The 17475-nt window shown below is 35.4% G+C and overlaps 4 protein-coding genes across 10 annotated transcripts in view; 1 reads left to right on the top strand and 3 right to left on the bottom strand.

Annotated features, from left to right (window-relative positions):
* LOC107267290 overlaps positions 1-1145 on the bottom strand; it is a 1578-nt gene extending 433 nt beyond the window's left edge. The window contains exon 1 of the mRNA XM_025084788.1: positions 69-1145. Coding sequence (XP_024940556.1) covers positions 69-339 — 271 coding nt within the window. The 5' untranslated portion in view covers positions 340-1145. The remainder of the gene's footprint in view (positions 1-68) is intronic.
* LOC107267111 (protein retinal degeneration B) overlaps positions 1-5669 on the bottom strand; it is a 19607-nt gene extending 13938 nt beyond the window's left edge. The window contains exon 1 of the mRNA XM_025084479.1: positions 5188-5669. The gene's annotated coding sequence lies outside the window, so the exon portion shown is untranslated. The remainder of the gene's footprint in view (positions 1-5187) is intronic.
* LOC107267211 (protein turtle homolog A) lies at positions 3740-16419 on the top strand. 6 transcript variants are annotated; one of them, XM_025084723.1, is made up of 7 exons: positions 5741-5936; positions 6399-6432; positions 6862-7152; positions 7237-7427; positions 7516-7645; positions 7738-7878; positions 8964-16410. In XM_025084723.1, the coding sequence occupies exons 3-7, from the start codon at positions 6984-6986 to the stop codon at positions 9125-9127; spliced, it is 795 nt and encodes a 264-aa protein (XP_024940491.1). In that variant the 5' UTR covers positions 5741-5936; positions 6399-6432; positions 6862-6983; the 3' UTR covers positions 9128-16410. The 6 variants fall into 6 exon arrangements, with proteins under 6 accessions (XP_024940498.1, XP_024940491.1, XP_015594105.1 ...); XM_025084702.1 differs by having other exon boundaries at positions 5805-5936; positions 6399-6428; XM_025084713.1 differs by having other exon boundaries at positions 5805-5936; positions 6399-6428; positions 8969-9134.
* On the bottom strand, positions 16387-17475 carry LOC107267263 (exosome complex component RRP40). 2 transcript variants are annotated; one of them, XM_015738742.2, is made up of 3 exons: positions 17340-17475; positions 17038-17212; positions 16387-16949 (listed from the first exon to the last, which is right to left on the bottom strand). In XM_015738742.2, the coding sequence occupies exons 2-3, from the start codon at positions 17199-17201 to the stop codon at positions 16430-16432; spliced, it is 684 nt and encodes a 227-aa protein (XP_015594228.1). In that variant the 5' UTR covers positions 17202-17212; positions 17340-17475; the 3' UTR covers positions 16387-16429. The 2 variants fall into 2 exon arrangements, with proteins under 2 accessions (XP_015594228.1, XP_015594218.1); XM_015738732.2 differs by lacking the exon at positions 17340-17475 and having other exon boundaries at positions 17038-17295.

Here is a 17475-nt window from a genome sequence, read left to right as displayed (position 1 = left end):
CAAAAATAATTCATGACATTTTTAATTGGAATTTTTCGTTATTAATAGGCAATCTTTTTTAAATTTACCATTTGACCCGCAATCCGTAGGTTCTGGGCAAGGACAAGGAGCTGGAGGTAGTGTTTGTTCATGCGGTGGACAAGTCTTCGAACAAGGATCCTCTAAAGGTGAAGATGCAGGTGGAGGACATTTTGCATCACGTGAATTCTTTGGCGGTGGACATTCGCAGGATGCGAGTCTGGACCAAATTTTTCCCAAGGGCATAGAATATCTGCAAGAATTTTCAACAGCTGATACACTCAAGATTCTTATCCAGCGGGGTCGCGGAAATCTTGCCATTTTGCATTTTATGGTTAATCAAAATTTTCCTCTTTTTTTTTCGTAAAAGATAGACAAGAATTTTTTATAATACTTAATACAGATAATTCATTCAATTTTTGACACAGATGATAGTCCCGAAGGAATCAAGCTTCAGAAAATTTCATTTGTCACGTGACACGTTTTATCCTTTCTTTTTTTTTTGGTATCACCATGAACTCAACGTGAATTTCTTCTTTTCCCACGTCAAAGCAACAAAACTCGCTCAAAATTGCGTCATTGGCCATTTCCAAAGTTTTACTCCAAGACCATAGAATAATATAGAGGTTTTGTGTCGGCTAGTATTTGCTTGATTCTACTAAATTGAAAATTGATAATACGTAAAAAAAACATCACATTAGAATACCATAATAAGTCTTTCAGGTTATAAAATTCTTTATCTTACTAAATCTCAAATTTTTATGCGCGCATGTAAAGACCCTGATACTTGTCAGCTAACCGTAACAGACTGCCAGTTCACGTTTTATATTATTTATAAATCAAATATATTTAGCAAATGTGTCAAAATTACCAATTCACATATAGCACACACAATTTGCAACACTCTCCAGAATTGCAAACGTGGCCGATTTTCTGTATAGGAACTCTTTATCATCGTAATGGATTTTAAAGCGGCAGCTCTTAACGGAAGAGTATACGTTCTGAATACCAATTATCGTAACAGGAATTCACTATTCTTCGAAAAATGTACAGCCGTTCGTCAAATTAAATCAAATATTAGAAGCTCGACTGATTTGAAAATGCAAATTTTTCATAAATTATTCTATAGTATATATGATATACATAAATCATATATTACACTTTTACTTGCAACGCCATTTTTCTACGGACTCCAGCAATAGCTATTATGCATTCCCTATATAGTATAAATGCTCTTAACATTGCATAATGCTTTATAACAGTATATATAGCATGTCTGACGATACGTCTCATACAGCTTATATATTTTATCAGCACGCCAGGATGTCTGGGGTCACGGACAAGTCTGGAGGATATAAAGTAAACCTGCTCATTATTTCCACTACGTCCTACCCTGGTATAGCTACTACATTAGCGTATAGTTAGACCAAAAAATCCAGTAGACTCGTGAGGACTTTCTTGTTCACAGTTACGCGTACAAAAGAATTCAATACATATAGCGAATCAATCCTTCGTCAATGGGTAAACAGTTATTTTTTGAAAATCACCAAAAATAAAGAAAAGTATGATTAAGAAAAAAAATTACCTTCCAACGTCGAACAAACTCGTCGTACAAGATGTATAACCTGGAAAACCAGATGGCGCATTGAATCTGACCAATGAGGGATTTAATTTCCCGAATAATCTGTCTTATACGACTAATCCGTTCGACATGGAACGATGCCTTTAAAGGTACAACGAAAACTGATGTTTTCTATGAAGACTGGTATGAAAGTAGAAATAATTATTTTCACAGCAATGTAACAATAACGATGCCTCTAATTTTCCTAGGAGGGTTGATGCGAAACAAGCGAATGTCCTGCGCGGTAACCTTTGACATTTCAAGAGTACGGGTCGAAGTTTCTCCCTCCGAGTTGATATCCCATTTCTGCCTGTGCCTCACGGCCCAAATATTAAGGTACAAGCTCACCCAAAAATTCCCACGAATTTTTGTTCAACTCTTCTTTACTTCCCCTGAGATATAATAAAAAGCGCAATCCACTTCAGTGTGCTGAGAGTATATATGTACATATATAGCTCTCGTTATTTCGCTTCTTCACCTTGGGCGAAATACAGGGATGAGAACTCGATCGCGTGTTCCCAAACAAGGCCAGGCATTCCAACAAAGAAGTGACTGCAGAATGTTATTAGAAATGGCGCGGCGTGGTATTGTGACGTCGTTGTCTACATCAGGAGAGCATGACAAGATGACATGCGATTCAGTAGTTCCTAAAGAAATTGCTGCTTGTAAACGAGACTCGAGTTGATCTCCAGGTGGGATTATCTTGTTTGGTCTTGCAATGTGTATAAAATCGTCAGGGTCAATTTGCAAGGATCATGCAACTGGAAGCAGTACGTTGAAATGTCAACCGTGAGATGAGATCTTTTGTTACGGTGGTAACCTCTTGTGCTGGAAGGTCAACCTTTACTATAATTTAACGAGTTGACAGCCCACGCGAAATCTATATAAATGTAAAATTCAATCATCCGAATATAAAACTGAAAAACGGTACTGGGATAATAATTTTTAAAGGCAATTTATATATTCACTTTTTCCTTTACCTGTCGATGGTGCTTCGGTTTTCATGTAATTTATATCACGTGGGTCGTTTATCTCTGATAGGATTTCCCGGGTCATATTGTAGTGTTCGATTCTATGTTATTTTACCAGGCGTTTCGAAATCCGTATAAATTTTCCAGTTAATCTAGCCATAAAGGCAAACTATATGGGACCGCATCGGTAGGTACGCCAATGTAATTAGGTTACGTTCTCCACCTATTTCTCGTCGACACGAAATAAACGATCGGACATGTGGGCCACTACTGCTAGTTACCCCACGCGTTAATTAGGAATATCCCACGAAACATGTAACTCCAATTCGTTCAGTGGGAAGGCAAACAACGTCTGTGCACTCCTTTACAACAAAAAGATTCACAAGACTCGAATGCCACTCTGTGAAAAAACATTCAACCACTGGCTTTGTTAGATCGTTGTGTGAGCGCTGAAAAATATGTCTCCAAGGGGACCTCATCATGCAGCTATTGTCAAAAATTCACTGATAGTCACGTAAATTAGATTTATAGTTGTGCATCCGTATATCAATAACAAATGATGTATTCTATATTCAAAGCACGCGTCACGTCATTTGTATCTCATAAAAATTTGTACCTATAACCCATAGACGTAATCGTTATTTCACATGACAGGTGACGCTTCTTTATCATCGTCGTACAGAAGAACAAAACCGTACTTCAAAACGTCATGTGTTCTATGAACGCACTAAGAATGAGAAAAACGAAGATAAAGTGGGTATGTGTGTGACAGGGAAGACAGAGAGTATTTCGTTAACGACAGAAAGTTGAGAATGAGCCAAAATCCATTACGCCAGTCATCATACGGAGAATACAGTATATATCACATACATAGTTTGTTGATATTCGAATAAGCATGCCAGGTAAACCCATTTTTGCGCCAATTGATCAGTCTACTGACGTCACCTCTTACGTCATTCAGACGAAGAGAACCTTGCATGACGTCAAGGCTGTTGAATTCTTGGCCGAGGGAACGCAGCAGGACTGGGCGAGAGCACACCTCGGTAATTTATTTATTCATCGAGCCGTGCTACAACGTCACGCGGAGTCAACGTAACTATTTGTTAGACGTATTGACGCGGGAACCTTTCAGAATTTAATTTTCAATATTGAGTTCACGTGTTATGCGAGTCCGGATCGTTTTCGTTTGTACTAGTTTTCTCGGCTAGATAGCTGGTTTCTTTTGACACTAGTTATCTCTATAACTACATATATAGCTTGTTGACAGAGTCATAGTTGGGTTTAGAATGCGGCTCGAGGTAGAAGTCCAGTGAGAAAACTTAACTAAAGAATATTTTATATGCATACAATTTTATTCGTGATCTCTCCGTTGTGCATAGTTGATTTTATTAAAGTTGCCATAAGACAATTTTTTGCAGCAGCTATTATTGGTTTTGAGGTTTCCTTTATAAGTGTAGCAACGATTCGTACTGTTCTAGTGTGATTAATCTTGAGTGTTTTTACGTGATCAATAGAAGTTATAATACAATTACGTACATCTCTTGGCTTGCGTATAATCAAAATTTCTGGAAACGAATAATTAATTGACAGTCGTTGCGAAACGACGAAGCGGAGCGATCAAAAACGCGTTAAATCAACGGACAATCGGAACAGAGTGAAATCGATAAAATTTACATCTAGTTTTTAGCTCGCCTGGAAAATTGTGATACAAGTTCACGCTTCGTCATACAGATAGGATTGGTTTTTTTTTGACAGACGCTTTACCAACATGAGTCATCGAAAAATGACTTCTTGAAATTAGGTAATATATGCCAGAAATTCAGAGTATGTATACCGAACACTTTACGAAAAACTGGAAAAGATACGAGTACTTAACAATTTATTACATATTTTCTAACAAATAGACACGTCACAGACATTATAATAGGTGGATGTATTGTATCGCACATTCTTTGAGTCAAGCAAGAAATGTTAAAAGAATTCCAAATGATCAGAGAAAATATGAATGGTATACATAAAAGGACTGATAAAACCTTATAAAGGCCTTGTGTCAAAACCTTATAATTTATCGTAAATCATAAAAGGTAATACTTAAAATAGTAGACATTTTTATTATAAAGAAAATTAAACTTGATATTTACTAAAATCCTAAGCCTAAGGATTAATAATTTATCATAAGCATGGCAAAAAATACAATCAGTATAACATTAATGATAAGATCTTCAATAAACTTGAAGATCGTCGTTAATAATTCGAATAATATCTCGACCGATTTATTTTATACTTTTCAATAACTTTTCTACAAATGAAGAACGAAGGCTGTCGTTTCTTTCTTCATCCTGGCTTGATAAGGTAACCAGGATATAAAACGCTTTATCGTATGTATAAAACATATGCGTGACGTCTTGCATACATATGTGAAAATTAATCCTACTCAAACGCTTTTCAAAGAACATATTATTGATAAAGAGAAAAATAACGTTTCTAGTAGGATGCAAGGTTTAGATGTCGGTTAAATTGATAGGAGCAGTGGATCGATCATTATGGCGCCTTCTGTTTCGAGTACAATCTACGTACCAATTTCTTGATGCGTCCGTGATGCTAGTCACTTTTTGCTCCCCTTGTATATACACAACTGTCTCACACAAACTGCACCAATTATCCAATCCGCAACTGCCGTCAGTTTTCTCTGGTTATTTCTGATCAGGATCTTGAGCTTGCTTGATTCCGTTGATAGAAAAGATTCCTACCCTATTGACAATTCGTAATGGCGACCTCAAAACCGTCATGCATAGCAACATACGCAAGAAAAATTACAGCGAAGTAAGACAGATCCAAATTTTTAATAATACAAGCAAATATGATTCAGAAAAATATTTAGAAACGTTTGTAAATGTAAACTTGAAGTAGTATCATTCACACGAATGTTCACCATATTTATTTTCAATTACAATACCTTCAGTTATCCTGACATTTCCCAATTTATGATAGCTAATTAACCTCTGGGATTTTTTAAGCTTCACTTTTTTTTGTTCTAATGCTAGGTATTTTTCAGGGAATCATTTGGTAACACGTGTTGATCTCGCAGTTGGTCGGAATTACGGTAGAGGGCTCTTTGATCGATTCAATAAAGTGCGACGGTCGGGTGGTATTCCCGAAGGCGTGATGCTTTTGACAGGCGACGCTGAGAAGTGACGTTCTATTCGTTGACAGGGAAATGAAGTCGCCTGCAAAGGTTTAATAACGTTTTCGCGTGTATGTCGCGACTGCCTAATATGGGAGAATGGTTGGGCACGGGGCTGCGTTACTGCTACTTTTACTGGCAGGTAAGAAAATCGAATATTTTACGTGAGGCGTATACACCTGCCGATCAATGCTCTTGTATTTATATAAGCCACCGGGAGTGTAGTAGGTAGCTATATACATGTGTCACACGATATGCACCGAATAAATAAAGCGGATGCCAATTGCGAATAAGTCGTTATCATTTCGATTAGCCGTTTAAATTGGTCAATTGGCAAAATTATATTTTGGACCTTAATGTTTTGGACATTGGAGCGAGTTAGTATGACGTTCGTGATAAAATGTTTTTCTTCTAGCCGGAATAGAATAATCGTTTGTTTCCCTGCTAATACACACACTGCTACACAGTTTTGTATATATATAAGCACTTCCGTTTAATCGTGCACCTGTATCATGCTAGTTGAGAACAATGTGATCTGATGATAGTTATGTGGATCTGATATAGTCTTCCTTCAATACTGCTTATTATAATTTGCTACTTTCAGAATACTGGTATCATTTGTATTACATAACGAGTAGGTAAGATACACTTATTATAAAAAGATACAAAGTGCATTGATGTACGATTATTATGATTTTATGCATATGAGAATTTATGTATTTATACATAATTATAGAAACTTGAGATTGTTTTTATATACCATTATATTGATTGATAGTAATTTTTATCCTTTTTATGCTGAACCAGTTTTGCTTCAGTGACTTGTTACGATCCAGAGTAAAGCTGACATTAAAGATTAAAGATATACAATTTTACATACAATTAGGTATTCCGATTAGTAGCTGAGAACAAAAACCATATGATGATACATGGAAATTGCATGTCTCAAGGTCTTCTTTGACACATCAGCCAACTAGATAGATTGAAGTAGAATAGTCTAAAGGTGAAACGGATCATTGCTTTTTATATTCATAGTCCATGCACAGTATAATTTTTTGTGATTCTAGGATGGCAAAAAGTACTAGCGTTAGTACCAGTACGTGATGTAGATGTAGACTTAGGCCAAAACCTGACCTTGGCTTGTGCCGAGAAAGATGCACTTGTATCAACGGGTCAGTCCTCGGGGGTGATGTGGGTTCGTGAAGGCCGGGAAGATGGTCAAGTTCAGAGAGTAAAAGTCGAACTTGATGGATCCTTTGAATTGGTCAATGTAAGCAGGGATGATGCAGGGAACTACTCCTGCACTTTAGACAATGATGCAGATGCTGTTAAGACCAGGATCAACGTACGTGTCAGAAGTACGTTTCACAGTCGTGATTACCCTTATCAGTAACGCATAGAATCTCTTAGTAGTTAATTATTGGCAACGATTTTCATTCTAGCACCACCTCCGGCTTTGCACAACGTATGGGTGAAGCCATCAACGATTTTGGCAAATATTTTATGGGAAGTAGCCGGGACGGGCGGCTATCCTATTATAGATTTTACTGCCGAGTATCGTCTAAAACCGAGTGCGGATGAGGAACCCGAAGACTGGAAGCCCATCATTCCAACGCATATTCCTCCAAATTCTGTAAGCAACTATAAACTAAACATACCTTATTCCAATATCAAAATATGCACTTGGACGCCTTTCAATTCGACTATACTTTAACTTTCAGAGGCAAATAGATGTATATCACTTGGAGCCAAATACGACGTACTCATTCCGCGTCTGGGCTACTAATCAACTCGGACCTGGCGAGATCGTGGAAGTCGAAGGTCATACTCATCATAGTATCGAGGAGCTAGGTATGTATTCATTTACGAGCTCTCATACAGTTATTCGATCATTCCTAAGGGATCATATTTTCAAGAAGATAGACACGGTCTAATTGTTTCAGAACTCGCCAGGCATCTACTTGCCGGTGTGGAGAATTTCGATACCCGCGTATGGGTGGCAGCGGTAGGCATTGTCATGGGGACCTTAATGATCCTCGGTTTAGGGACTTGCTACCTTCTGTACCATGAGTGCAAGGCACCCTGTAAGCATCTTCTTGTAACTCTATATAAAAGCTTTTGCTTCTACTCTATCTCTTTGGAGCCGTTGCTTCTGCCGGGAGTCACGAATATTTTTCTAAATATACAAATTTGTTATTGATTGTTTTTTTCTCTTTCTTTATACAATCGATTGACTCTCTACTGAAGTACTCTGAATGTGGGTTGCTCTTATTGGCAGCAGCAACGACACTGCTATCCACTAAACTTATCTATGGCCCTGATCTCTAGCTTTCCTTAAAATAATCACCTATCTCTCGATCGACTTAATGCTACTCTAATACAATGTCAATTATCTTTCACTTGATCTTTTCTAGCTGCAAGCGCTTTACAAAACGATTAGACTTATTAAAAGTATCCTAATTAAACAACCAACAAAAAATCATACAAATCATTTTACTCTCTTAACTCTCGCACTAGATGCTTTAAAATATAAGGCACTAAATTTAACTTTTAACGTTTTTCTATGTACGATCATTTAACTCTTGGTACTGCACTTCATAGATCCTTGGTATGGGACCCTAAATTAATACATAGATTCGCAACCACTAAACTTATTAAATAATTACCGACTGTTTTCTAATGCAGGTTCCAATTATCGATTAAAGATTTCTGATAAAACGCCCTAATCTGTTATGGGATATATTTTAATAAGTTTTGGTGGTTGATTCAAAAACTGTTATGCCGAATGGAGAAATAGTGTCATGAATAGCAAGTATGACGATAGAGGTAGAGCATTACGGCCTAGATAATGTCGTTATGTGCTACTAGAATATCTTTGGCCAGGTAGCAGTAAGGCCAAAGGTTAGCACATGCATCCGCTGGGTGAAAGGGTTAGTGACGACGAATCGATATTTTGTAAAGAATATCTGGGTTAATAAGAAAATAGTAGAAAAGAAAAAAATCACACCTCATGGTTGTTCGTGCTTCCTTCCTTTTACTTTACCGAAGGTTTATATTAGGTCTTTTAACGTCAAACACCCAGCGGATAAGTGGACAAAGGGAAAGGGTAGAAGCCAATATGGTTCGTGACCTAGACCAATGAAAATTAATCTCCGCTCACGAATTGCAGCGCAGCTGGAGGAGCAGGAGGTGATTGAGCTGGTGCCAAACATTATCCTGAATCCAGGATTCTTCGACGAGAGGACAGAACGCATTCCCCAAGATGAAAATTCAAATAATCAAACGACTACACGACTGAACAACAACACCGTCATACAACCAAGGCGACTCTAGCGATTGTTAGACTAAACGAAACTTTTCGTAATCTCAGTATATCACAAAGGCTTACTAAACAAGGAGGAACAACATCATCCAAAACACGTAAGCAGCTAGAACACGTACGTACGCAATTCGTGATTCTAGTATCGAGAAGAATGAAAAAGCTAGAGATGATTTAACGAGACAAGACTTTTCGCAAATTACTTGCGAGGTTTTACAATTCCTTGTCCACGAATTTGAAATTTCACCGATCGTTACGAACGGAGATTATTTCAGTCGCAATATAAAGTGTTCAAACTAAAAAAAAAAGAAACTTGTAAGACTCTGCTAGGTTTCTCGAGTGATTGAAAATGAGACGAGAATAGGAAAAAATGGGACTACAAAGTTTTTCAAAAAAATAGTTCTCACGGCAGATGCCACGCACGGTCGTGACAACTCGACAGGCGGTCAATCCCGTCGTTGACTGAGCTTATCTCAGAAAAACTTCCATAACGAAAAGAAGAAAAAAAAAATCGAAGGGAATTTAAAAGATGATAACACGAAACGTTAGTAAGACTGTAAAACTCTTATTAGGGATTCCAATATATTTTATTTGTTGGAATTCATGGAAATGGTAACTAGATCCGTCACCATGACATTAATGAATGTGTCTCGTATTTCTTGCACATTCCAGTGAATCTTACTTCGATTATTGTAGATATTTTTTTATACTTATTTTTGCAAACAATCGCGAAGTCGCCAATCGACGGTTGTCCGATTTTTGGAGGGACGTAAAACGATGCACAGATATCACTAAGGCCATGGGCGTCGAAAGTGAGATTTTTTGTAGGTTAACGTATTACGCTCTTCAGTCATCATTAGATCGACCAATTGGACATGACAAATTCGTAAAATACTATTCACTGACATTTACGTAATTTAGATGCGATCATTGATAAACATTGCTCTCTCATAATGCGCAACTAACGTTAAAAGTATTACTTTCTTTTGTTTTTAAATTTTATCATAAAGTCATACATTCATACAATACGTGAAAAATCAATACGATTTATACAAAATTATTATAGTCGGAAATGCGTTCTGCCCTGCTTGGTACATATAAATGTCGCAACATCAATGTACGAAATAGCACTTTAGTGCTTTGCTACACTATAACGTAAGCACACTGAGTAATACTTCCAAGTGAAATAGAGCAAACTACAAAATGTCGCTAAAATTCGAATATCAATTTTCAAATGTAGCATGCTTCTTTGGAATCCTGTTACAATATACATTAACGCTCATATGTATCTATAGCCAAGTCGTTCAAGCAATACTCTCTTCATTCTAGAGTTTTGCACTGCTCTTTGTAAATCAGAATGTCCGATTCCGATATGAATCAAATTGAATCCAAATGAAATTCAGACAAGCATAAGCACAATTTCGCTAAGCAATTAATCTGTAAGAAGTAGATTTGCGATAGTCAAAATTTAGAAAGGTGAAAGGCTAGACGTTTATAAAAAATATTAAAATTAATTGTCGCGTAAATAATATTAGATGCAGCACACGCAAAATTTTAATTGGGCTCTGAGAAATTTGTTTATATTCAAAATATTTCCAAGCTTAAACCTCCACTGGTTTGTACCTAAATTTAACTGATTTTATACCATAGAACGCTTCAAACGTATCAAGGATGGATAAGACAAAATGAAAAGATGGTGCACTATAAAAATCGAATTTAGCTTTCTTTTTTTGGAGAAAACATGTTTAAGCAAGCTTTTTTCATATTCTTATAATTTATCATCGAACCGCCATCGCGATAAAGGGCCCAATTTTTCCCTTTGGGAATTTAGATTGTTATAATTTACTCCTACGAAGACTATGCACGTTTATTCGCCGCGAAACTTATTGACGTAATTGATGAAGTGTGCGAAAAAGAGAAAATTAGCCATGACAGAGAGACTTTACGTAAAGCCTTGAATATTCGTAAATTTCGAATAACGTCATATCAGAACTCTTAATCGGATACGACTGTACTGAGTAAAAAATGTATATAATCCGTCCACGAATAAAATATGTTTTCGAGGGGCCATCTTAATATAAATTTCAATGAAAAAGAGTCCTCTAGACTTCACATTTTATTATTGGATTGATTATACATACATAGTATAGTCCTAAAACGTTGCGTTTTTGTTTCTTTTTAAAAATTATCAAAAAATAAATAAATAAATAAAATAAAGCACCATAAGAAATAAACGCAATGTTTTAAAGGACAAGCAGAGTGCACGAAGCAAGAAGGAGAAAGAAAAAGTCATTTTTAAATTTCATATTAGTAACCACTTCCAGCCTTTGCGGTATTCCTCGCGTTTTCAAAAGTCAAAAGCAAACAAAGCATAGATACAAATCAGCATACACTTTTCATCCTGAGAGTTAATGTTTCGTATTTTGAAAATATGCGGAATACTATATCGCCATTATTATAATCACGCGTAGTCATTAATATGTAAACGTGGATACGTGCTTAGGATTTATCATAGATACATTTCACTGACAGGACCATCTTCACCCCCAAGAGTAACTTTTAATGCGAATAGATTTTAAACGGAAAAGATACTACAACAAGAAAAATCACGCGTCAGATCTTAGGATCAATATCCATGATTAAATGATTTCTAAATTGTAATTATATACTTAAGGCAAACTCATCGTATAATAAATTACATTCCGTTGATACGTGACACTTATGCCATACGGTTAGGTATGAATCTGTTATGATTAAAAATACGAAAGTAACTGCTTAAAACACAAAGGCATAATAATTAAACACGAAAGCTCGCTCCTGTCAGAGAATAATTAAAAATGTGAATCGCGATAATTTGGTGCACGCAGGTTGTATAAGAATTGGTTGTGCGTTGTTACGTAGAAGCTTTTGCGATCGGTTTCTCCTGTCCCGGTAACGCTTTCTTAAAGAAAGGACAAAAACAAGTAATGATCGATTAATGATAGCAAGAGAGAAAGAAAGAAACAAAAATTTTGGATAAGGGTTAACGTGGATGGGGGACTAAAACAGATACGTTACAGCTTCGTACTATGCACTCTGTGTTGTGAATGGTAAATATTTATTATACACGCTGATAAGAAGAAAACAAAAGAAAATAATTATAATACGATACGATAATAATAACAATAATAATTAATATATATATATATGAACATATATTTATATAGCCGAGGCATCGTAATATTTTAGCTATAAGCAAAGACAATTTTTTATATATATAAAATGCTGAGACGCGATATGGTGTAATATTTATCTGTATAATATTCGTATAGTCATGATTTTATCCTACGATGATATATTGAGCTTCGTGAGCGGTTTGTTCCACTTGCTCACAATTTATTGTTAAATATGTTCCTTCGATTGTCTTTCGTTTCTTCCGTTTCATTTCGAAGAGTCGTACAGTTTCTCTATTCATGCTGAGAGGTTTTGCAAGACCTGTTTACCGTAATAAGTGAAATACAACAGTATATAGTGGCCTATTGCCCAAGAAATACTGTTAAAATTTCTATTAGATTTTTGTAACTGATACGACTCTGCATTTTAAAAAAAGAAAGCACAAATATTATGTTCGAACATACTGCGCTTACATTGTAGTAGTAATAGGGGTAGCGTATCAACGTCCAAATATTGTTTTTGAAAGTGAGTGACAAAGGAGATGAGAATTTTGAAAAGTTTAAATTTCAAATGTAATTTTGTATTTTGTCAAATTTGCAAACTTTGAATTCTGTATTGTAATACTAAAATTTGAGATTTAATCAGTAACGTAAAGAATATTCTGTTGCTTTCTGATTTGTCAAAATGAACTTGTTTGATGATAGCTAGTATGAATCTGCCTAAATATTAATTTCGAAATTTTATTTAGGCGAAAAAAAAAACAAGATACTTCCACACGTTCTATACGAATGTGCCTAAAAATTGGCAATATTAAGGAAAAATGAAATCGCACGTCTTTCATGTAGAAACTAGTGAAGTATCATACATTTTTACCCATAGATTTCTATGTCGCTCACACGTGTTTCGATTTACTTCAACTTTCAGTTTTAATGTATGGTACTTGTTATTCAAATTACCACGATATTGGGGAAATTGCGAGTTTAATTCCTGCGATAATCCTTATGCATTAACCAAGCAGATGGCAGCCAATCCGTAGTTTAGGTTACTTGGTAATTAAAATATCTGAAGCCTTGTAGTAGTTTGCAAAGCTGTTTAGTAGAAAAACTAGTCCTTTTACATGTCCGTCGTTTGTTATTTACTGTACTTTTATTATATAGTATAAAAGGTAGCAAATAACAAAAAGCCCATAGAGGCCCAGTCCTGCACCTAGGATCCTATATTAGGACACTCTCCAGAATCACTTTGGCACGGCTTTATAGATATAATTACATTCACGGAATTCTTTGCTACTAATAAAAATGACAATGCAATCGAGCTACGACGTGCGTTGTAACGTGCATAAAATAAATGCTCTTTTTCATAACACGCGACACAAGAAAAGATATCGGTGAATGTACGCACACTGAATAATTCTAGTAATAAGCATTTAATATTAGACCACCTTTTTTATTACATTTATTAGAAAGATTTAAATCGAGGGAGTGCGAGTAAGGAATCTCTTGGGCGATTATGGCAGTGAACAATTTGTGAAATTTTATTGGTACGACTGACGCGTGGGATTCGAAAAGAATGGTAGAACAATCGTTAAAAAAAAAGAAAACGTCAAGTCGAATTTTAGGTTAAACTCCGCTTTGTGCCATTTAGCGAATCGTCTCTTGTCTTGTAACGTAATTGTTTAACAAATTGTCTTCTCAGTTCTCCCTCCGTATTCTCGCACAATTATAGTCGCTTTAAAGGTATTTGCTATATTCTATTTATCTGAATCAGCACGCATAAAGAACACAACACGCGAGTACATTAACGTTATATGTACACGCATATTTATACACACTATACTCACATCCGTGAATTCGTATTATTATTATTAAGTAAGCACAATACCGTAGAATAGTGTTATGGTTGCTGGTGGCACCATTCGATCGTCCCCAACATACATATTGCCTGCCTATTGTCATACCAAAATGGATTTAAAAAAAGATAAAGATACAACTGAAGCGATTTTTACAAAAGAAAAAAGGAAGAAGAAGAAAGTGACATTATAATGTATTTTAGAATCTCGTATGGACGGTATCGATTTAATGGGACGTGCGTTAATTTACATTTGTTAATAGAGCTTCGTTACTTTATTTATTTTTCTCTTTGGTTTCTTTTTGTAAAAAACGCTGCAATTGTCATATTCTACTATATTAATATGGTTAGTGCTAGTTTTATATCCTTGCGAGTAACGCGGCGATTCTGCGCATGCGCATTGTCTAACATCTAATTCAAACGGGAATTAGGAAAACAAGGATATTATTGTTAGTGATTTTATGCAAAGCTGCGATAACGATTAATGAGTAAATCCTATGTGGTATGGGTATAATATACAACGTATATATATTTTTTATTTTATTGAGCAATCATTGCGATTATCATTGTAGTCATTTTGTTTCTTGCTTATTGTTTCACACTTTATCCTTCTTTGATATGCGCGTATCAGGTTACGTTGCAAATTTAATGAATTTCTATCTTGCCCAGTGGTTCATACCTTACTTCCTTTTGAATTAATAATCGAAATAAATTTAACAGGCGCGTGAACGTAAACCAGAGCACTGATTTAATTGGTATTGCTGATGCGGTCGTTTATTTTCTTCGTTGAAGTTATATTCCATATGGTCGTTATTGGTTGGCTTATTGTTCCTTGTACCGTTTATGTTTATTTAAATAGGTTTAACGTAGAAGTCACGTTCCGTTGTTCACTTTACTTGTTTTTACGTTATACTTAGCAACACAATTTATTTACACAATATTTAAGCACGCTTACTAAAGACATTACTCTACCTGTGAATTATTACGATATTGCCTTTGAGAGTGAGGATATATTTTATTTACAGAATAATTATTAACGTCCGATGATCACTGAATGACCGACGCCCAATTTGGCTAAGTGAATTTTTCAGAGTCTTTGATTTGTTAGTTCAAATAAATTGTTTTAACTTTACTTTACGTTAGGCATTCATAAAGATTTTATGTATCAATAACATACATAATTATTCGAGATCTGATTCTTTCATTGACGTGCGTATCTAACAATGACAATGATACTCGGATGTTCACATTTTATTTATTAAAAATAAACGAAAAAGAAATGGTGTAAACGCCAAGTACAAAAATGTCTTCTGTATCATTCTCTCCAACTATAAATACGGAAGTGTGACACTCCTATCTTAATTGAAAAATTCTTTATTGTATTTTTCTGAATGAAATGAAAGAAAGTAATCACGCGTGTGAGTAACTATCAGCGCTTTGTGTTACTAGGATCACACTATTGCAATACATTCGATGACAAACCTTAGGAACATATCAGGAAGGATACTACGTACTCATTTTTCTCATGTTATCATTACAGCACGGAATCTCTGTTTAGATTTGTACCTATCATCAATACTATATATTAGAACGTATTATGCAATATTGACACGTACTACAACTTAAAATGGTTGTTTATTTTAAGGCATGCATATTAATCAGAGAGTGAGACAAATGGGGTTGTGAATTCAATGGACAGTCATTTTTGAAAATCAAATTGCCGTAGAGGAGACTACTAAGGATATTTTTAAGAGATCGATCTTGTTTTGTTTTATTAATAATTATTTCATGGTGTTGTTAGAGTATCTTAATGATGAATAAGGTTGTACTTTCATTGGTGATGGCTCTTACGTACTGTGGCATAGACTTTTTCTTGTTGCATAATCAGATGAATTGTTGTACCTGAGCAGGAAAAAGTGGATCTTATGTTTGCAACTCCTCCGCTGCAATTTGATTATCGAATACAATCATAATAACAGAGTATAGAGAACATTGTTTAAGGACAGTCAGAGAGTACCAAGAAAAAATAATGAAATATAAAGAAGTATCACTTATTTCGTTCGACAGTAATGTTAATCTAATGATTATAAAACTTACTGTTTCCATCATAATATAATATTGTACACGACCACTGTATTTTCAATGACATTATATCTAATACTTGTATCTTTTGGTCTACCTTTTGTCATTGTAATCGCTATGTAAGGCAAGTTAATAATGTCGATTGAGTTATAAGAATTTATTTAAAAAGATTATCACAAATATCGATACAATAAACACACATAATTCTTTGGAATATCATAGAGCATCTATTGTTATCTCTGCTGTAGTAACATTTTTGCTATACGATTACATAAAGAGTTCATTTCTGATAGCGCTGTGTATTCTGCAGCAAGAATTGCATTAGCAACTGCTATTGTTTCATGAACCGATCTTGCCTTTATCCAGACTCTCCCATTCATACCAACTGCAAGATCATATGCTTGCTCCTTTCCCAACATTTTAAATAATGGACACTCAGGATTGAGAATTTTCCTTACGAGACTAAAAGAACATGTAAATAACATGCCATCTGAACTCAATACACCTAATTTTCCTTTCTTTCCAAGAGAATCTACGCAAACTAGTTCAGGTTCCATATCTTTACTTGCAACCAACAGCTTTGCAAAGACTACATCACCAACTTGAACATCAGGTCGATTTCTTTTACTGGCACCTTCAAAAGCCATATAAGAAAGGCCTGCTTGTTCGCTGGCTGCTATGTCAACTTTAAAAATGTCTCCAACCTTTTGAGTTACTATACCCACAACATTTTCACCTCGGTTTGGAATGTACCTGCAGAAACGACGAATGAATTAGTTTTATTGAATGTTTTGATTGAATAATTACAAAAATACAATAATCATATATTAAATTATCAAACCTTTTCTGGTAACTGTCAATGTAGTAAGTGGCAGATTGACCTTTTCGTAAAACGCCAGCTTTACTGGCAACAATGACTTCGCCGTCGCGACGAAGTCCTGGACCTAATATTATTTTATCCTTGGTATTATGTGTTGAAATGTCCTTTATGATATCTCCAGGCATCGCCACATCACCTACAGTTACTTCCATTATTATGTGTAAATTCAGAATACGTCAAAACCAAGTTCACATAAATTTCAACGATCTACAAAATTTGTCTTTCTCAAAAAGCACAATTAGGTTAGAACACATAAATCGTACCGCATGTGGTGAACCGCCATTACGAAACAACCAGTCGGAAGAAAAGCATCTGAACCATTTGAAAAGCCATCACAGACGTATGTATTATATTAATATATCCAAAAATATCGAACATATAGATAAAGAACGTTCTAAT

Source organism: Cephus cinctus, unplaced genomic scaffold (genome assembly GCF_000341935.2).
Source record: "Cephus cinctus unplaced genomic scaffold, Ccin1 Ccin1_scaffold0029, whole genome shotgun sequence".
NCBI lineage: Eukaryota > Metazoa > Arthropoda > Insecta > Hymenoptera > Cephidae > Cephus > Cephus cinctus.
Note: the sequence above shows the minus strand (reverse complement) of the source record. Positions and strands in the feature narration are given on the sequence as shown.

Excerpts from the sequence above, each read along its gene's own strand:
- LOC107267263 (XM_015738732.2), bottom strand. The coding sequence starts at position 17,228 with ATGGAAGTAACTGTAGGTGATGTGGCGATGCCTGGAGATATCATAAAG. Across the intron at positions 16,950-17,037 it reads ATTGACAGTTACCAGAAAAG|GTACATTCCAAACCGAGGTG; the intron begins GTTTGATAATTT and ends TCGTTTCTGCAG.
- LOC107267211 (XM_025084702.1), top strand. The coding sequence starts at position 5,894 with ATGGTTGGGCACGGGGCTGCGTTACTGCTACTTTTACTGGCAG. Across the intron at positions 6,429-6,861 it reads TCATTTGTATTACATAACGA|GATGGCAAAAAGTACTAGCG; the intron begins GTAGGTAAGATA and ends TTGTGATTCTAG. Across the intron at positions 7,428-7,515 it reads CGCATATTCCTCCAAATTCT|AGGCAAATAGATGTATATCA; the intron begins GTAAGCAACTAT and ends TTTAACTTTCAG.